At 40.4% G+C, this 22,120-nt stretch overlaps 1 protein-coding gene across 2 annotated transcripts in view; it reads left to right on the plus strand.

The window, feature by feature from the left end:
* The window catches only part of GRB2 (growth factor receptor bound protein 2), a 73,002-nt gene extending 55,986 nt beyond the window's left edge, over positions 1–17,016 (plus strand). For both annotated transcript variants that reach the window (XM_072990555.2, XM_078386050.1), the window contains exons 3-6: positions 1,282–1,379; positions 11,328–11,450; positions 12,337–12,505; positions 14,843–17,016. In XM_072990555.2, the coding sequence (XP_072846656.1) occupies positions 1,282–1,379; positions 11,328–11,450; positions 12,337–12,505; positions 14,843–15,028 (576 nt within the window). In that variant the 3' untranslated portion in view covers positions 15,029–17,016. The remainder of the gene's footprint in view (positions 1–1,281; positions 1,380–11,327; positions 11,451–12,336; positions 12,506–14,842) is intronic.
* Positions 17,017–22,120: the final 5,104 nt, after the last annotated feature.

A 22,120-nucleotide genomic window follows, 5' to 3' on the forward strand; every position in this document is an offset into this window, starting at 1 on the left:
CCGGGAGACAGTGGAAGACAGGCGGGCCTGGCATGCTCTGGTCCATGGGATCACAAAGAGTCGGACACGAGTTAACGACTAAACAACAATGAGTAATCTGGTGAGAAAGGCCAGACTGTTTATAAACATGTTTAAACTTGGTTGTTGTGGTTTTTTCGGCCTCTTTGGCCGTGTTCTGAAGGTTGTTCTTCCTAATGTTTCGCAAGTCTCTGTGGCCAGCATCTTCAGAGGACAGCACTCTGTCCTCTGAAGATGCCAGCCACAGAGACTGGCGAAACGTTAGGAGGAACAACCTTCAGAACACAGCCAAAGAGCCCGAAAAACCCACAACACCATTAGATCCTGGCCATGAAAGCCTTCGCAAATACATGTTTAAACTTGCTTATGGGTTCAAATATAGGTTGCAGAGAAAATGTGAAATGTCATAGAAATCTTTCTCCTAGGATGTGTAATCTTAGTAAAACTACATATGTTGCCTTTTCTTTCCCCAGCTTTTAAATAATGTGGTAAAAAGTGCACACATGTAACTGGCATTTCTGTTTGTCATATGTAGTCTTAGTTGGAAGGGAAACTATTTACAAGGATGAGGCCAAGGCTTCACAATTTTCTGGAATCCTCTTTCTCAGCTAGGGAAATATGCAAATTCCCTTTTTGAGTAAAATTAATTTGCAGTGAAAAGCAAAAATGTGAATTGCTTTAATATATGAAAGAGTTCTTAGGCTGTTGTACTAGAGTAACGTATAGCCCTGAATGTGAGGCATATTTTAAAAGCCACTTAACAGTTTTACCGATTATAAATATGTTGTAACATAATTCAAATATGACTGTCATATACTATAAAATAATGCTGTATATATCATGTGATAAATCCCTAAATCTTATATAGCCTAGCACTTTATAATTGTGATTATTATTTTAGAATACTGAAGGTCTGCTCTCTTTTACATGGTTGCTGTTCATAGAGAATTTCAGAATATGGCTTGACTTTCAAATGTTTAATTTACTTCAGCCACAGTATAAGGTAGCAAACTTTAATTAGAAGACTAAAAATGGAGCTGACAGGCTCATTGTGAATTTCATTATCCCACTGAATTGCCTAATTTAGAATACTAAGTTACTTTCTCACTCAGTTCCATGATTTCACTTCCACTGTTGGAATAGGATGAGAGAAAACTTGGAAGTTAGCTGTTAGCAAATGAGTTGGATCAACAGCATGTTGAGAACCTAAAGCATAAGGAGAACATTTTCTTATTTCTCCTATACTCTGTCTATTTCCCCCAGGTTTTGAATGAGGAATGTGATCAGAACTGGTACAAAGCAGAACTCAATGGCAAGGATGGCTTCATTCCCAAAAATTATATTGAAATGAAACCACATCCGTAAGTAAAATACCATGACTTCTTTGTGTGTCTTGTCAGGCTTAATGCTTGAGGGGAGGGGTAAGGCATTTGAAAGAAGAGTTTTAAAATCCTGTTTTAAAATGCATTGAGTCAAACAGAGGTGACTGTTTTGGAAAAAAAGAAGATAGACTATTAGCTGTCGTAATACAAAGTCAATAAATGTACTTTATAATAACCTCTGTTTTCTCAAACAAACTACTGTCTCAGAAGTTTTGGAAGAGGTAGTTGTGTTAGTCTGTGCAAGCATATCAAGCAAAATTCAAAGAAGCAAAACAAAACAAAAAAAGACAAAAACATGTGACACCTTAAAGGCTATTATATTTTAATGTGAGCTTTTGTGGACATGTCCACTTCATCAGACATGGAAACAGAATGAAATGTTGAATGAAATCTGAGTTTCATGCTAAATATTCATTGGCTCTTGGATGTATGGTACATTTGCATGCAGTAATTTGGCTTGTGTTGTTTTAGTACCTGGTTGTAAAAAATTCCTTAGGAGACAGAAAACAGACACCAAGTCTAGGCAAGGATGGGGGGGGGGAGAGAGAAGAGGTATGGGGTTTTTTTGTTTTTGTTTTTGTTGTTGTTGTTTTTGAAGACTGGGGATTCCCTTAAACCTCAAGAGAGAGAAAGAGAATTTTAATTATAAAGGTAAAAGAAGATGGCAGAGGAATCCTGTGTGTTTATGTAGAAAATATTGACCATTTTTACCTTTGAGCCTTGTGATGAGAGATGAGCTTGGTAGTTGTGAAGAAAATAACAATGGCAATATATAAGAGCAGAACTGTTAAATTTAGTAATGCCTTAAGAAACCTACACTTATATTCAGTCCATTTGTATATTTGTGATGGGCACTAGTCAGCATTGATATAGAAGCTTGGACATCCAATCTAGGAGAGTTCACTTGAAAGACCTGCAAGTGTCAGTGCAGGAGGTTAAATGTGTTCCTTCTGACCCTATGTATGCCAACGTATCTTTATCCCCATGAGAGCTATCAATCTGATTTTACATGATTTACTATTACTGTGCTATGTGTGGCACAGACGTAAGTCTTACAGAATTGTCAGTAAATCCCAGGTTTCTTTCTTTAGTTTAGAAATGATAGTATTTGATTCTGTTTTGGAGTGGTCAGGTGTTAATTATTCAGATAGAAACTTTCGAGAATGCTGCATGCTCCATGGCTTAATTTCCTGCCTATTCAGAGGTGCCTCGCAAGATGAATTTAATTCGTTCTGCGGTCAATGCCGTCTTGCGAAAAATTCATCTTGCAAAATGTGTTTTCCCATAGGAATGCATTGAAATTTAATTAATGCGTTCCTTTATTTTATTTTATTTATTTATTTATTTGATTTTTACCCCGCCCCTCTAGACCATGTCTACTTCCTATGGGGAAAATGTTTTTTAAAAGTTGCTTACTAGGTAGGGAGCTGGGGAAGCACCATCAGAGGGCTGGCGGGGGGTCCCCTCACTGCGATTGCTGGCTTTGGGGGTCCCCCGGGGCTTCCCTTGCACCGTCCCAGGAGTCGTGGGGTCCTCCGCAACCACGATCACTGGCTTCAGAGTCCTTCGGAGGCTTGCTCTGCACCATTGGAAGACTCGCCGCAATTGCCAGCTTTGGAGGTCCCCCAGGGCTTCCCTTGCACCATCTGAGGATTCGTCCGGGTCCCTCCACGCGACTATGGATGCTTGCAGAGGCTTGCCAAGCACCATTTTTGAAATTCCCGCCCTTTCCCCCTGCCTTCAGCAAGCCTCCGAACGTAAAAAGGAAAAAAGAAAAAAAAGCCTTTTTACATTCTGAGGCTTGCTGAAGGCAGGGAGAAAGGGCGGGAATTTCAAAAATGGTGCTTGGCAAGCCTCTGCAAGCATCCATAGTCGCGTGGAGGGACCCGGACGAATCCTCAGATGGTGCAGGGAAAGCCTCCCAAGGGCTCCAAAGCTGGTGCGCGCAGTTGCGGGGGACCTCTACCAGTGCTCCGATGGTGCAGGGGAAGATCGCGCCCTTTCCCCCTGCCTTCGGTAAGGCTCCAAACGTAAAAAGGCTTTCTTTTTTTTCCCTTTCCTTTTTCCATTCGGAGGCTTGCTGAAGGCAGGGGAAAGGGGCGGGATCTTCAAAAATGGTGCTAGGCTAGCCTCTGAATGGCAACATTCATCTCGCAGAAAACTGCCATAGGAAAAATCGTCTTGTGAGGCACCAAAAACCTCGCCGGACCCATTCGTCTAGCAAGTTTTTCATCTGTCGAGGCAATCCTCTTGCGAGGCACCACTGTAGTTCTGTCCTACCCCCATCAATGGAAATTTTATTACTGTAAGCCTGTGGAAAATCTTCAAGTCTGCTACTGATTACTTCTGTGTTTGACAACAGTCAACATCTTTTACAAACTAGAATCACCAACTTAAAAAGTATCTACTTCTCTTGCCCTCAACTGATTTTTGCATTACTGTACTGTATATTATCTTAATATTGAGGGCACATTAGTAACATAAATTTGTCTTTTTAATTGAAGGAATAGTTCTAATGGAAATAAATTTCATAATCCACCATTCTGTTCCTACTCTTCACAAATGTTTCTTTTTCTTCCAGCCTGCAAACTGCCCTTTGTTCCTCTTTCCTTACTGATCTTTCCACCTAGAGCTTCTTGCGACATTTGGTGCATTTTTGTAAAGAGGGAGCAATAAAAGAACAGCTTGGATATTTCTGTTAAAGGGAAATTTTTAAGCCCATGTAATTTCTGAGCTTTTCTTTTTGGATCTTGAAGGCACATTAGAATATATGAAATGTGTATGTCTTTATTATAAAAATGTAGTAAAATATCCTCCTCAGGTTTTCTGTGTATAAAGTATAAAGTACTGTACTTAGAAATGGCACACCAGCCCTTTCCTCTGGTGTCGCTCTGGCACTGTGTAGCTTGCCCCACTCTGAGCACGTGGCAGGACATGTAACTCTGTCAACCACAACTGAGTGATCTTTGCTCTTGGGAGACATGGTGAGGATTCAAACTCCCAGCCCCTGGCACCCACAATCAGGCACTGCAAAGCGCAGAGCTGAATCAGCAATATGTTATTTATAGAGTGCCCTATAACAATAAATTCTCAGGAGGCTGATAGCATAAAAAGAAGTTGAAACTCATGAAGTATTGTAAGATAAAAATGCAGCACTGAAAATGAACTAGATAACTGAGTAACTGATAGTAAGGCCCTGTAGAAGTCTTCAGCATACAAGTGGTCTAAGGGGCAGTCCCTAGATAAGATAAGATAAAATCTATAGCAACTTTTAAATTGAAGGTTAACAACCTTTTTTCTCTCTCTTAAAAGCCACATTTTCTCAGAGGTCAGGGACTTCATCCTAACAGCAGACTGTCCTGCTTTCTTTGTTCTGGCCTCCCTTCCCTTTCGGGGGAGGCTCATTCTATGTCCCCTGGGCAACAGTGTGCAGCCAGCAGATGCTTCCCTTCCAGAAGCATTGCGCTGTAACAGAACAGAACCTGCCCATTTAATGGATGCCAACTCCTGGGAAGGCCGTTGACGTCGAGGGACAGTTTCTGCACCCATCTCAAGCTCTGACCACTTCTGGTCAAAAATAGTCTGATTGTCTTTATATTTTTTGATTTTGCCTATATTTCCTGTGCATCCATGATTTTTAATTATGCAATGCTCTGATACGAATAAAGAAAGGCCATTCCATTTCTTTCCATACTACTCAGATCTTTGTCAATTAATTGATTCTCTCCTGCCCTATTAATATCTTATGTAGAGATTACCGGTACTCTAGTTAAACTTTCTCTTCTCCCTAAATCATTTCAGTGCAGTTACAGAGCAGGAGAGGCAGAAAGATGTTAAACCAGAACTATTTTCTTTTGAAGGATTTCATAGATCCATTCTGTAGGGGGAAAAACACTCAATGCCTGGAGGCATGCAGACACACTCCCTATTGATCTATGTATGCTTCTCCAGTGATTCCCTGTATTCTTTATTTTTGTAGAAAATAGCAGTCAAAGGGAAGAAGAAGCTTTCAAGGTGGGATTTTTGTTTTCAGTGCCATTCCAAACTGGGGGAAAGGTCAGAAAGAGAAGAGTGGGGAGAGAGCATAATCTGGCAGAAATAGAAGAGAAGAATAATTACTAATGCTGCATAGTAAATGATAACTGCATCCAAAAGTACCTAGAAAACAATCTGTATTTTTCTAAAATCTCAGTAAAAGTTTTTTGAGACGTTGGTTGGAGCCCAGTTGGTGTCAGTTACGCTGCAAGTCTCTGGTGCTGTCATCAGCTGTGGCCGTTTCAGGAAATGCAAAGGTTCCTCTCCCTGCCATCAGGCTTCATGGACCCCTATGGATCCCCTTCACTTTATAAACCTTCATGAGTCACAGAAGGGAGTAGGGAACAAGTTAAAGTCAGAAACACAGCAGGACTGAGATCAGCAGCTATAATTTTCCATCTTTAAATAATTCCCTACCCTAATCCACAGTTTCTGAAGGAAGGGGTCCCCAGCGATCCCTGGATCCTGGCAGAGGGCATGAGAAGCTTTTAATTTCCTGAAACATTACTGGAGATCTGTGGCATAATTTACCTCAACAGGACTCAAGCCACTGAATGAAATGTAGCAAATTTAGTAAATGTAGGATACCCAGTGTGGTGGATAGAATGACAAACTAGGACTCAGGAAGGCTGGGCTTGAATGTCCACTCAGCCATGGAAACTCACTGGGGACACAGGACTGGTAAAACCACTCCTGAAATATCTTAAAAGGTAAAGGTAAAGGTTCCCCTTGAAAATTTTTGTCCAGTCGTGTTCGACTCTAGGGGGTGGTGCTCATCCCCGTTTCCAAGCCATAGAGCCAGCGTTTTGTCCGAAGACAATCTTCCGTGGTCACATGGCCAGTGCAACTTAGACACGGAAGGCCATTACCTTCCCACCGAGGTGGTCCCTATCTATCTACTTGCATTTTTATATGCTTTCGAACTGCTAGGTTGGCAGGAGCTGGGATAAGCGATGGGAGCTCACTCCGTTGCGTGGATTCAATCTTACGACTGCTTGGTCTTCTGACCCTGCAGCACAGGCTTCTGCGGTTTAGCCCACAGTGCCACCACGTCCCTTTGAAATATCTTACTTACCCTAAAAGCCCTATTGGGGTCACTATAAGTCAGTTTCAACTTCATGACAGATTACAAGGCATTAGTAGACACAACGCTAGCAGTTATGGTATGAATTATTTCTTTCCTTCTTCTCCCATAGCCATTTTTATTGCCTGAACTCATGTTCTGGAGGGCTTTTCAGCTGTCTAGACGAAGTCCTGGAGATGCAACAGGACTGCAGGGCAGAAGGGGAATTGTCCCCTTCTGGTTCTTTCTGCTAACAGTAGTAGTTCTGTCAGCAGAAATACCCTGTTGGATCCTGGCTATAAGCTGTTATTATTGGTCATCTTTTAATAATTTTTTTCCCTTTCTCTTTAACTCAGTAGAATCCATTTTTTAAAAAAGTTTATCATTGTGATGTCCTGTTAAACAATATATATTTAATGTGTCTAGGTCTCCACTAGCTTTTAAATCTGCCCTTGACAATTAAAATGAGTATGCACAGATTCATTCACTAAAACCTGAATTAATTAATGTACTAATTGCAACTGGACGGGACGGATTGTATTTGTGTTCAGTGTGGAAGGGATTGTCACTCTCAAATTGGCCTTCTCAGCCACACTAGACACTGTTCCAAGTCCTCTATTCAGAGCACGTTACCATAGTCTCGCAAGACTGAAGGATGGTCTGATCATAATTGCAGCACAGTAGTTGCACAATTAAGTGCTACACCGGAAGAATTGAGGTGTATCACATTTTAACACTCATTCTAACCGTGGTATTATTGCTTCCACAACTTACAATACCATAGGTCTGGATTGGATTATATAAATTTGAGAGACTAATGTAGAAACAAACTGCTGTTTATAGACTCCTCTTGTATCCATTGTGCAGGTTATGGCCGCCTGTATTGATTTTATTTACCATTTTTAATATAATACTTGTTTAATTCTTTTTAATAGAATTAAATTTAACTGTTTTTAGCTTTTAAACATTGTCTTTTTAATTATGAAAGCCATCTTGGGTCCTTTTAAGGAGAAAGGCAGGGTAAAAATATTTTAAATAAATAGAATAAATAATGTACATGTTGTTTTAGATTTATTGGAAATTGCTCTTGAAAGTAGACTAAAACATAGCAAGTAGATAATTTTCTCCTGCCATTATCTTGCTTAATTCCAAAAACTAATATGAATAGGATGATCTTGTAAAGCTGTAGGTACATTAAAGAAAGCACAATGATGTTGACAGAGAACTGTTTCATGTTAGAAATGGGAGACATTGGCTTATTGTTAAGCTTTAGGCTACTATAGGTGTACTCTTTGTCTTATTGTACATTTGGTTATCAAAGACATTGCAAATTGGCTTTGACAATAGAGAGCCCCCATGTTTTAAAACTGAGCCTAAAACAAAATTTTCCCATCCCTTTATAATCTTAGAACTGCAGAGCTGGAAGAGACCCTATGAATCATCAAGTCCAGCCCCTTTCAGAAAGGCACGGTTGGAAATCAAACTCTTAATCTCTAGCTCTATAGCCAGATATCTAAACTACTGAGCTATCCAGCAGTTCTCATTTGTTTGTTTGTTTGTTTGTTTGAAATATTTTCACCCTGCCTTTCTCCTTTAAAAGGACCCAAGGTGGCTTAGATGATTAAAAAATAGTACAGTATTTAAAAGCTAAAAACAGTAATTTTACAGATTAGAGATGGGGGTATTCATATTCGTATACAAATACAAATATACTTGCGCAGCTGGGCTTAACAAGGGGCCGGCCCCTGCAGCTGGCCTGTCCACTCACCCGTGCGCCGTCGGCAGCAGCCCCGCTCATCCTTCCAGTCACTCCCGGAGCTCCGCTCTCTTCCTGCTCGCCTGGCCACTCCAGGCAGTGAGAGGGAGGATGATTCTCCCTGCATGGCTGCTGATTTACTGGCATAGGCATCCTTCAGTCTCGAGAGACTATGGTAACATGCTCTGAATCGAGGAGTGTCCTCTCCAGAGCATGAAGCCCGGGTAAGGTAATATGGAGGATAGGCTGTTACCCAAGCAGCAGATCCCCCCTCTCCACATTGCTGAAATGGTCCAATGGAAAGGCAAGAGCCAATACGACTGGTTCCAGCAACGTCGCAGGAGTTGGCAGAACGACACGAGCTGCCTTCGGGACTCCAGCTCTGGATTTTGCCTCGAGGTTAGCTCCTGAAGCCTTTTCCATGAGTGGATATAGCCACAAGACAGTGGAGGTTTGAAATTGGAGTTTTCCTTCTCCTAGATGGGCTGCCTTCCATGGCTGACGAGCCCCACCTACCCGGCCTGATCTTTAATAGTGCAAAAGTATGATCTGTCACTTAAAACTTTCCTGTCTCCCAGGCTTATGCAAATCTAATTGGCTTTCCTATTTACCATATTAAGGCCAGAGATAGAATTTGAGAATTTTGCGCGCCTAATGGCGCACGGTCCTGGGACACGCTCCCCACCCCGAGGCCATGTGGTGAGGAGACAAAAAGAAAGCCCAGGAAAAAAAAAAACCTCAGCAAGGCATCCATGCAAACAGACCTGGCCTTCACCCTCAGCCCAGCTTCCTAGGGAAAAGGGTCCAGGGTCCTGGGACACGCTCTTTTAAAGCAGAAAGTCCCACCCCTAGGCCCCACTCCCAGGCCATGTGGTCAGGAGACAAAAAGAAAGCCCAGGGGAAAAAAAACCTCAGCAAGGCATTTACTAGCCCAGCAGGAAGAGAGAGTAGCTCTGGGAGTGATTGGAAGGACGAGCGGCCCCTCGTTAAGTCCAGCTGCGCGGGGGTATTCATATACAAATACCCCCATCTTTAATACAAATATTTAAAAGAATCAAACAAATACACTAAAATTATAAAGAAAATCAACACTAAAATCAGACTCAAATCATGCATCTAACATAGTGTGTAACCTTTGACGTTTGAATAATTTGCTTTGCCCATTGATAAAGGAGCACTATGTGGTTTTGAATTGTCTGGCTTCAGCAGTATGGAAGCATGCCTAAAATTACATTCTGCTGACATGCTTCACATCCTGAATGTGAAACAACATGACCTCTTCATTATATAGTTTTATAGTGATCAACTACAAACATATTCACCGGTTTCTTGGTGGTGAATGGCTGAAATTGTGATTTCTATTTTCCATCCTAAGCCATTTCTGTGTTCCTAAACCAAAAACCTAGGGCAGTTATATACAGAAAGGGAGCACTAGGACTTTGCTAGCAGCTGGCGGTTAGCCCCAGATCTCCATGCTCATACAGGCTTTCTTAAAGAATAGTTTCCAGTTCGTTTCCCTTACAGTAAACTCATTGCTTAAAATATCTATGTCTCAATAGACATGAAGAATAATTTGTGATCTGATGTGAGCCCTGCTCAAGCGTTGTAGCTAGGATTTAACCTGAATGTGTGGAAAAGAGGCAAATGATTCTTACTGTCTCCCTTGTTGCTCATGAGAGTGTTAGTCTAAAAAGGGCAGTGTCTTCTGTGCCAGTACCCTCTCTGTGGAATTGGAAAGCCTGGTTTTCAGTGTTCTGAATTGTTTGGAGAGGCTGCAAGTGTACAAGATGCTGATCTGTTAAGACTTCCGCTCTGTATGTGAAGCAAACAACAACATGAGGCAAGACTCTCTTCACATGTTCAGGTTTAACCCTAACCTTCACGCCTGAATAGAACTATGCTGGCTGCTTCTCCTTGGGAAAACAAGATCGGATCCTCCAAAATGCACGCAGAGATCCACATACTGGACATCAGTTTTGGAACCTACGTATCATATCACTCTTCTTGTGTTTGAATCGCTAATATAGAAGTTTGGTCTGCCTTTTAAAGAATGAGCCATATTATGCAGTAAATGTAGAAACAAAGTCGGTTTTGTAGCATTTCTTATGCTGTCTGGCAGGCAAAAATGGAACTGGAGGGTGAACAGATGCAGGTCTTTTGGTGACATAATGCTGGGAGTCAGTCCACCAATCTTGTTTGCTTCCCATTGTCTCCAATAAGAGTTAGATTCCACCCCCCACTCCTAACAAGTATAATGAGTTCATTTTCCAGTGGAAGGAGCAGAGGGAAATTTGCTATTGGCACCTTAACATTTATACAGAGTTTTCAGGTGTTTGCTGTGCTTCATGTGCATCCTCTAGTTGCAGTCCTTAAAAAAACTTTGTAAGGGAAGTCAGTTTATTGAACTCCTCTTGCAATCTAGAATGGGGATTGTGGTTGAAGGGAGAAATTTGTCTAAGGCCACTCAGTGAATTTATGGCGGAGATAAGATTTGAATCAGGTGTTCTCCGAAGCACAGCTCAGACTTGAGGCACTGCACCGCATCAGCTCCAAGTATTTAAGATGGCTTAATGTGGTCCTTCCATCCCCAACAAATGGATTGTTCATTATCCGTTTAAGTATGGCTCCTAGTTTAGTGGATTCCTGCTATAACGACAAGGATCTGTAACTTATTAATTATGAATCTCATAGCAGCAGCTAAAATTATGCTATTGGAACTCTATCTTTTCCTATGGTGGAATCGATGAAAGCTTTGGAAATTGCAATATAGTCACTTGGACAGATATGGTGTATGAGAGAAATGAACAGATCAGATTGTGTTTTTTTGTTTTTTCTTATGAAGTGGTATATGTTTATTACATCCTGTGCTGCAATACAATAATACTAGAGTTTCTGCATTAGGTAATCCCATTTCTTTGCTTAATTTGAGGATTCTGAAAAAAAATTAAAGTATAACTTCAGTGTACAATTCAACTGATAGTATCTAGTCAGATGGTTGTCCTAGCTGTGGACTGATTCAAACCTTTTCCATAGGTTTAAACAGAACTTAATTTTCAATTCTCTGTTTTCACAGGTGGTTTTTTGGGAAGATCCCCAGAGCAAAGGCTGAGGAGATGTTGGGCAAACAGAGACACGATGGTGCCTTCCTCATTAGGGAGAGTGAGAGTGCCCCTGGAGATTTCTCTCTCTCTGTCAAGTGAGCATTAATGTTACCACTGGCTGAGAAACAGGTTTTTCACTCAAATCTCAGACAAATCAAACGTGTTTCAGTTGTTCTCCTTATTTGTATGATTGGTTTCTATCACAAAACCTAGCCCTTCCACACACATGAATCTTTTGGCCCACAGTTAGCAATGCCTTACATTTAATAAGATATAAAGATAGTCTGAATGGTTGTCAAGCAGTGATGCAGGAATACGTACTGAACAGCTTGCTTGTTGTCTTTTACTTCTGCTGTTGAGTGTTTTTCATCTTTAAAAAAGTTTTCTCATTCATTTTAATAGGTAGGACTTTGGTACACCTATTATGAGAGCCGCAAGTGTTGAAAACAGTCAACCAAGAGATCAACTGAATTTTTATGTCAATATTTTGCACCTTTACTGCAAAACTAATGTGTGTTTATTAGCATAGATCACCATGGACACTCACTTTCTTCTAGCAGAGTACTGCCACCTGCTGTTTGAGAGTCCCTTAAATTCTTATTTGTAGATAATTGGCATATGTACTGTTAGCCATATGTATGTACAACTAAAATATTGTTGTTTCGACTTACATGCCGCCTCATAGTGCTAGAGCACTCTCGGGGGGTTGGGTTTACAACCTAATTATGAAAATAATAACTCCCACTCCCTCAGGAGCTGGATATTCATATTACCAACCTCAGAAGACTAGAAGGCTGAGTCAACCTTGATCCAGCTACTTGAACCCTTTAGGATCAAACTGAGGTTTCGAGCAGAAACTTGACTGCAGTACTGCAGTTTAATCACTATGCCATGGGACTTTATGCATTACCTATCATGAATCTGGCATAATAGTTTGAGGAATAAATAAATCTAACATATTCTCTCTCTCTCTCTCCTTAGATTTGGAAATGATGTGCAGCACTTTAAGGTGCTTCGAGATGGGGCTGGCAAGTACTTCCTCTGGGTGGTAAAGTTTAATTCTTTGAATGAGTTAGTAGACTACCACAGATCAACTTCTGTCTCTAGAAATCAACAGATATTCCTTCGAGACATTGAGCAGGTGCCTCAGGTGAGAGATCATAACATTCAGTCTACATCTTAAATGCGTTGTAATATTTTATGATAAATTGAAGAATCGTGCAAAGTTGTGTTTACTCTTTGAAGTAATACATATAGTTCTTGCACCCTTAGGAAGAGTTAACCTGGCAAAGGATGATAATTTAAGAAATGTATAACCTATGGTTTACTATGAAGCTTCCAGATAACACAATAAAATATATACAGTGTTTTTCAGTATTTAAAGTAACAGAGCAGCAGACATTTGGTCAGTAACAGTAAGCAGACAAAACCAGATGTGAACACTCACATAAAAGTAAAATAAAAACTTCACCCTGTATCCTATTCCACATAGTTGCCAACAGTCAGAAGGGGTTTTTGGAAGGTTGCATTGGACTCAGATTGATAAATTTCCATGCACAAGCTTCCATTTGCTTGTGTTCATGCTGAAAACCGCTCAGTATATTGGAATACTTCAGTGGATTAAAGTATAAAAGATGAAAGTATCTTTAATACATTTAAATAAGTCTTTGGCAGGCACCACAAAAATGCCAAACTTAGCACAATCCATGGGGAAGGTCATTCTGCATATGACATGCTGTGATCAAAAAGGCACTCATCACTGAGTACGGCACCTGTTTTCAAATGGTGAAGATGAAAGTGGAAGACATGGACAGATTCATGAAGGAGAAGGCAGTCATTCAGATCCATGCTTCCCAAGGCATTTAGAATCTCAACGGTAACAGCCAGCATTTCACATTGTGTCCACAACATGGACTGTCAGCCTGTGCGATGGAACTGGTGGCACTGTATTGGATATTTGGATACTGATTCGCTGTTTAGATATTGGTCCCTGTAACTGTTCCCTGTTTAGTAATCTAAATAGCAAACAATGCTGCATTTCATAGTGACATTCTGGAGTTTCTGAAAAGCTTTCAAAGGTTTCTCTCTTGCAGTGAACTAATCTCAGGGATATGAAAGAATGAATAACTATGGCCAGGCATTCTCTGTCTGGGAGAATCACAGCGGGCATATAGAGATCACTTAATGGAAAGCATTGCATGTACAGACTATTTTAATCTGACAGATAATGTTAATTTGCCAGCAGCCATCGTACTGAAAACCAGGTTGTTTAAGAAGAGTGCAGCCCTATCCAGAAGAGATTGAGCATCATAGATGAATTATCTCCCCAAAGAGCCCCCATCTTAGAGGAACTGCACGTCAATTTACTGAGCCTTCTGCATTCCATTATTGATCTCACACATCAGTTGAGCACTTCTGCTGCCTCAGGGTTTTTTGGGAGATCTGTCCAAAAGAGAAAATATACAACATACTGATGACCAGGCTGGAGGTTTTTTGAGGGAGCTCTGCAGTGCCTAATGAACAATGTTCCTGTAATGCTTTGCCATTCCCATGGAGCCCAGAAAGCTCCATCTATGTCCTTCTCTATGTTGTAGAGAAAGCCTTAACAAACAACAGGTGTATATCCTGAAACTCCGCTGAGACCCTGGATTTATTAATTTTTTTTAACTGAAACTACCAGAATTCCAGCTGGGGAAATTCCTGCTGAATTCTGGCAGCTTTAGTAGAAACAAATCCAAAAATCTCATGCCTCCTGACTCAGAATTTCCGGATCACCTCAGTCAGCCGTTTTATATACACATGAAACAGTCTTCAAGACCCTGAGGAATCTCATTTTACGAATGCCCATGTGGTCAAGCAGTTGTCTCCCAGCACCATGTTCTGTATTGAAGCATCAAAATAGAAGTGGAGCCACTGAATAACAGTGTGCCAGTCCTAGCAGCATATCCTGAATAATACCTTGGTTGTATAGGATGAAGGTCAAGGAGAATAAGCAGATTTGTCAGATTGGGTAAACTAATACTTGATCCTCCCCTAAGAGTCCTACAGAACTTTATAGACCTTCCTGGAAAAAAATCAGAAGGTTGTGGTCATCACAGCCAGTATTTATCCCAATTAACCGTTAATTCAAAAATGAAACCAGTAAGCATTAATAATCATATCAGACTTCATCTGGATATCAAGGTAAAAGTCTTTTCACTGTTACAATAATTTCAGGCAACATCAACTTGTCTAATTCTACAAGCTATATTTCAAATTTCAGATATTGATGGATAGACGCTTCTACACTTCTGGCAAGTGGACGAACCAGTTTCCCTATCAAAACTGGGCCCAGAACCAGTTTCACAAAGGATAATTTATTGAGTTCTGTATTATCTGTAGAAATGTCAGTTCTGTAAAACACAGTCTTCTTAAAATGAGATTGCCGGAAATGTTTTGAGCACTAATATCTCACCCTTGGTTTGTTTGTTTCCCTCCTACTTTGCAGCAACCTACATATGTTCAGGCTCTTTTTGATTTTGACCCTCAAGAGGAAGGTGAGCTGGGCTTCCGCCGTGGAGACTATATCCAGGTCATTGACAATTCTGATCCCAACTGGTGGAAGGGAGCCTGCCACGGACAGACAGGCATGTTTCCACGCAACTATGTGACCCCAGTGAATCGGAACATCTAGAGCAAATTATTAAAGATTATTTAAGGAAAAAAAGAGAAAACAGTAAAGTACACATTCAGAATCTAACAGCAGCCAGTGATCTCCAGTCATCAGGCCATAAAATCTGAGTCACCCTCTTTGCATGAGGGGAGATACTTTTATTCACTCAGTATGGAACTTTGTGGGAAGGGGACAGGAGAAGGGTCCAATTTGTGCGCCAAACCTTACCTTTTAAATTAAAATAGATATTAACAGATTTCCTTGGTTTTCTGGGTGGGTGGGCCTTTTGCTCACATGTCCTTTCTCCCCTGACTCTGACAGAGCAGTTTATCAGTGCATGACATTATAATCTATATGAAGTCTGTACTATGCCATTCAACGAAAAAGGGGGAAGCTCTGCTGGTGTGTGTTGTTAATGCGAACAGTGTTCATGAAGGGACTGAAAAAGGAGCCAGATTTATTAGCCAACTGAAAAATATTGCACACATGCCAATTCTGCTTTTGCCTTCAGTATTCTGCCTGGGTAAGACAGGGTCCTAATTTTCTTGTTTCCTTCCATCTGAAATCCCAGCAGCTCCAGAGGAGAAGGAAGATGGCTTTAATTCCCCCCACAGGTTGCAGGGCTGTTCTGAGAAACCCTATCCTTCAGCCAGATCATGTTCTTATTAACCATGATAGCTTTTTTTTAATTTAAGTGTGTGGTTGAGCACATTCTTCAACTTTTCCATTAGTGCCTTTCCCTCATTTTCTGTTTTTTTTTTCAATAAAAAGGACAGTAAAGAGCTTTCATATTTTCCTGCTTTTATGTAAATATTTAAGAAGTTGAATGGGAGGGTTGCAGCTTTATTAAATACAAAGATCTCCATAAACGAAGGGGAACTTTAAAATGTGTATAAGCATTTGATATTCTTTACTAGGTGAGGAAAGGCGTAGGTTTCTCTGTATGATGCAGGGCTAGAACCTGTGGCCAGGGGGCCTTGAGAAAGAAAGATTATCGCATCACTATGAAAAATGTGGCATATTGTCTCAAGCTGCCATATGGTGAAGATTGACTATTCTGGGATGTCCTGTGAAATCCATAGTTTCTCTATTACAGGGAGGCTTCAAGACATTGTGCTTAATTATACTTAATGTCTTAGAAATATTTGAACATGATGCTTGGTGATAAACAGTCCAGTTCTCCTGTATAGTTGGCTGGCTCACAGTCCATGACTAGTTCTCCCCCCCAAAAAAAGGGGGGGGAATTGGTATTTTTATTCGCCAGCAGGTTTCATTCTCTCTTCATGCCAGCAGTATCATAGTCGCAGGAGCCACATCTCTTCCTCCCAAGTTCACAGCAGGCTGTGTGAGCGATTGTATTTCAACCTGATGTCCCCTGATAAAAATTAATTTCACACTATTCATGGTCTTATGAATAGATTAGACTCAAGACAGGGAAGAACAACCTGCAGAGCTCTTGTGCCAATACTCACCTTATTTTCTTTTGCTGAGCCACATGGTTGCAATGTTCATTCCAACAACAGATCCCAAAGCTACCGCAGAGATCTCCTCTTCCATCCAGATGGAGAAATCCGTGTGTTGGCAGGTGCCTTTTTATACTAGGTGTTGCAAATGTGTTACAGTATTCCTAAAATGGACTCTGCCTTACATTTATGTTTCTCCCAGCAAATGGAAACAAAACAAAAGCTATCCTGTAGTGAGTTAATTTCTTACCTGATCCTCACTAGCTGTCTTTCTCTCCCCCCTCCACCTACTTTCTTCTTTTTAAAATGATTGGAAAAGGAATCTATGGCATTCTACACTTGGACCATTTGATTGTTTTCTTATTTTGGAATTGGTGTATATCATGCAGCCTTGCAGACATAATGTGTTGTGTGTATATATATATTAAAATCAATGTTTAAATAAAAAAAACAGGCCTATGTACGTAATCCTTTAACTCAGCAGCAGCATTTGGTAGATAGTAATTAACTGTGAATAATAAATATACAATGAATTCTTCACTTGAATATCAGTGTGTTTTTCTGTTAATTTAATGATCTTTAGCAAGTCTAAAGAATGAGTAAGGTGGAAGATCTGTATATCTTTATAGACTAGCTTTCCTCTCAAGAGGCACTGTTGAAAATTTAATTCCCAAATGTTGACTCCACAGCCAAATAGGCAAGTCACTGAGATATCCAGCCAGCTTCCAGGACAGTATACACAGATTAATAGTGCTCATTTTGTAAATTCCACCAAAGCCCTTCAGTCAGGTCAATTTGGTTATGCTGTAAATATGCTGATTAATTGTTGAAACACAAGACAGGTAACAGGTCATCGATATGATCATGTCAGTTTTGTGCATGGAACCCACCCAATGCTCTTTCAGTCAGAACTCATGGGGACCAGGGGGTGGTGGTGTAGAGATGAGCAATACCTACTCTCACACTAGGTTAACACACATTGTGTTGCCTTCAGTTGTCTGGAAGACTGCCTTTTCTTAGCAAATTTACTAAGCTTGGATTTGTTTTGGGCAGAAATGCCTGTAACTGTTGACAGGATGACACAGACTTAAAAACATACTACTGTATTAGTATTCTGCTGATAGAAAACGTTCACACTTTTTGCATAAGCAAAGGGTATTTATTGCAAAACAAAACCTGAAATGACAAGATGGGGCAAAATTTAGTATACAGTGAGCAAAATCCTGTTATATGACTGCATCTGGCGCTGCTTTGAATGGACTGATAACATTTAACTTGTGCTTAATAAAGGCTTCCTATCCCTACATTTTAGGGTTCCAAGGCTCTCTTGGACTCCCTTTTGCCTTGGAAAAGCCTTTGGGAGTCTTGAAAAGGGAAGCCTTTAAGGGCCAAAAATTGGGGGTGCAGCAGTCCTAGTGTGCTGGCAGCAATCCAGCAGCACTTCCCCATCCTGAGGTCTCAAAGACTTCCCCAAGGCCAAAAAGAGCCCGAGGGAGCCTTGGAACCTAAAACAAAGACAGGAGACTTGTAATTAAAGTAAAGCAAAAGCAAGGTGTGCTGCTTATATATGGCCCCATAGCACTTCAAGCACTCTGGGCAGTTTACAAGTTAATTATGCAGGCTACACATTGCCGCCCCCCCAGCGAGCTGGGTACTCATTTTACTGACCTCAGAAGGATAGAAGGCTGAGTCAACCTTGAGCCAGCTACCTGGGATTGAACCCTGGGTCGAGCACAGTTTTAGCTATAGTACAGCAGTTTAACCACTGCACCACAAGGCGTAAATTAATTGTTTCTGATACCCTGTCTAAGTTGCACCATGCACAAAGTTATACAACAAGATTTTGCCCAATAGATGGGCCCAAATTCCATATTTTATAACAATTTTATTCATAATAATTCTCTTCAGTTTCTTTCTCATATTTTGTACTTATGGTGTTAGGGGGTCTGCTCGCTTGCCTGCCTGCTGTGGATTATGCTTTGAGCCATTATTCATGCCACTACATATCTTCTACTTTAAGCCTAACTTTGGCTTTGAATTCGTAAAAGATGCAGTCTCAAACTCATTAACCAGCACTGCAAAAATTGGTTTGAAGTATATTTTTTAGAAGTATTCCGCCCGCCCCTCTGCCGCTGGAAAATTTGCAAGTTGTTTTTGGCTTAAGGCCAGTGGAGCTATTGGCTATCTAAATCTACCGAGGAAAGGATCTCTATGGGGAAAAAATTCTGATGAGCAAGTTCCCAACTCTGTAGGACAATTATATTTTTACAAGCCAACCAAAAAGTGTACAGAGGCTCAGGAATGTGCAAGCTTTCAAAAATGTATTTCGTCCTCAAGCAAGATGTTGAAAGTAATGTGGAGAGGGAAGAAAGGGGATAAAAGGTTGATCTTTGCATGTTGTTTTAGGATGATAATGAGGAAGGGATGCTGGAAACAAAGAAGCTGGTCTTGCTGGGTGATTGAACAATGTTAGATTTCATCAGGGATAGCCCCATAGACTCCAGCAGAACTGGAAAGTGAGAAAATTCAGATCCTTCATCTTAAATAGAAGTCTCCCGTGAGGAACTCTGGGCTGCATCCATCCTGTCTGGCCACACAGGATTGTTAGTTGGTGCCACCTCTCCTACTTGGTTTTAACATCACACCTGATGAAACACTAATATTGTTAAAAGTCTGCACATTTTGTGTGCTTCTGCTACTTTTCTGATCAGCTTATAAAAGCATCGCTTCAGTAGGCAGTTTGGAATTGGTTTTGCACCAACAACAGCTATCACTGCTTTTGTTGTCACCACAAACACACTTCCTGTTCACTGAATTTGTTATCTCTGTCTCCATTCTTTTCCAGTGGTGTTCCACTTTGCATACAAAATCCTTTTTGAGGCAAATATGGTCTGTCTAAATGTCACATTCCATCTAAGCTTCTATTTAAGAAGTAAATCTACATACCTGCCTGCTGTGCTGTGTGCTGGCATCAGCCATCAAAAGGCATATGGCTCAAATTTTAATTCTTGGCTGCCTGTGCTTCATAAACTCTAAATTTAGGCAGTTGGTAACCACAGCAACAACACTCTAGCTGCCTACCCGTCTCCAATATTAAAGTAACGTATAGAACTTTATTTAGCCACAGAATTAACCTTTGCTGTGAGCAGCACATTAAAAAAATGCAATTTGATGCCTGTTTAGAATTCAGCATTTTTTTAAATGAAGGAATATGTTTCAGTAGGACCATCTCATGTTGCAGTTCAAAATGATTATTCTCTATTGCAGTACTATTTTTTCTGCCATTATTACTCCTCTTATTCCTCTCTTCCCATCATTTATTATATATCTTAGAAGAGAATGGCATAACTATGTTCTTCTACATTCAGCCATGAGGACAGAAATAGCATCAGAATGTAAGGCATTTAGACAGCTTTCAAATAGAGACACCCTCCCTGCTTTTCACTGTGAACACAAAGATCAAAACTGCTGTGCCATTTGTTTCTAAATGTAACAGGCTGTTTCAGATGCAGGAGATAATCATCCTACAAAATGTATCAAATTAACAAGGTGAGATATTTTGTTAACAGAGATTGAGATGAAGTTCATTGTACAGTATATGGTATTAAAATACTTGCTCAACAATGAATGTAAATGCTTTCTACTTGGGTAACTGGATGATAGTCTACACAGCACCTTACATGATGGCTATGAGAATTCAGTGGGGTTATGTACACTCCCCTTGAGTTCTGTACAAAAGAAAACAAATCAGATGTTATAGAGTAATAGCCTAACAGAAAAATTCACAGTAATATAAATATGACTGAACACTAATTAGAGCCCATCTCTAGATGTACTGTACATAATAGCTGTGGAACTATAGGTAATATAAACATGAAGGTAGCTGTGTTGATCCATACAACACGCACAAATGACTTTTATTAGGACCAGTTACAAATCCACAACAGTATGAAAGATTTCAAGTTATCCAGAAATAACAAAGTCTTGTGGCACCTTGAACAAGCTTTGTTTGAAATATATTTTCACGTTTTTTGTCTGCCTTCTGAAATTTTAAATCCGGTAACAAAAGCAGTAATAATAGCTGTAACAAGCACAAACAAACTGGATTCTACATTAATATATGTTCTACATGGATATGCATGAAATCGTCTGCTTACAGCAGGAGTTGCTTGCAGAAGAGTCCTACACTATGATAAGAATAGGGTGGACTGAACACCCCGGCCTCAAATTACTGATCAAAATGGATGAAGATTGCTGTATAATTTAGCCCTCTATGGAATTATCAATCAGGTGTGAACTAAAAATAGGCACCAAAAAGGTTGAGATGGTTGTTGTATTTGAACACTTCTCAGCAAAAGAGGGCAAACAAACATCTGTAATCTCATATCATTTCAAGACTTGTATCAAAATGTTGGGTCCATTTAGTGTGTATGGAAAAATTGTGTGGCTTCCTAATGAACAACACATACTTCCATCACTGTAAATCCTTTCTAAACCTTTGCCGAAGATTCATGCTGCTTATGTGTCAGTATGAATGACAGACACACACATCCATCACTGGGGTTGAGCAACATGCCAAGTGTTTGGCCTCCCCTCCAAATACACAGTGGTATTTGGAGGGGACAGTGGCTGGACAGTGTCTGCGAAGCAACCAACATGAATTTGACCCAACTCCAGGAGGCAGTAGAATTTAGGAGGGCCTGGCGTGCTCTGGTCCATGGGGTCACGAAGAGTCGGACACGACTAAACGACTAAACAACAACAAGAAAAATATGTCAGGTACTTCTTTCGGGAAATTGACCATCTTTCCCCCACAAAAGCTAAATATAAAGAAAAGGAACACAAACATGATTAGAAGTAGTATGGGAAATTAACAACTGTGAGCTCTCTGTTAAGAACCAACAATGCCTTGTCCAAGAATGAGGAACGTGTGGCCTTTCAGAGACAGTCAGGTTGTACTTTCCATCAGCCCTTGTCAAGTCAGATAATGATGAGGGATGATGACAACTGCAGTTCAGCAGTACATGAAGGGTAGTATATCTCCTTGCTCTATTACAGTACTGTACAGTACTTGAAAAAATATTAAATAATCTGTAATCAGAGCACATTACACTACATTGGTGACATTAAAAAGGAGAACATAATTTGCCAGCTGGCTGCACCTATCACAGGAAGTGTCCCATTAACACCCAGAAAATGTGCATTACTTATTATGCCTGTATAACTACGTAATTATTAATTGTGAAATATTTTAACAACAGCAGAGGAAGTGGATTGAAACGGTATGGCCATACTCTATAATCACAATAACAACAAGGGAAGGAGGATATTTTATTAGCCGCCCAGAGTGGTAGAATATACCAGATGGGCGGGATATAAATCAAATAAATAAATAAATAAATAAATTTCTTCAAGGAATGCAACAAACTTTACTGAGCCATTTTTACAGCAGCCCTTTAAGATGGGGAAATATTAACCCCCATATTACAGATGCAGTGCTCTGAGACAGCAGACTGCCTATGAATTAGCTGAGTTTATTCTTTAGAGAAGACAGGTGGGCCTGGCGTGCTCTGGTCCATGGGGTCATGAAGAGTTGGACACGACTTAACGACTAAATAATAACAACAATTACTTAGATGAAGTTTGTAAC

Source organism: Pogona vitticeps, chromosome 2 (assembly GCF_051106095.1).
Source record: "Pogona vitticeps strain Pit_001003342236 chromosome 2, PviZW2.1, whole genome shotgun sequence".
Taxonomy (NCBI): Eukaryota; Metazoa; Chordata; class Lepidosauria; order Squamata; family Agamidae; genus Pogona; species Pogona vitticeps.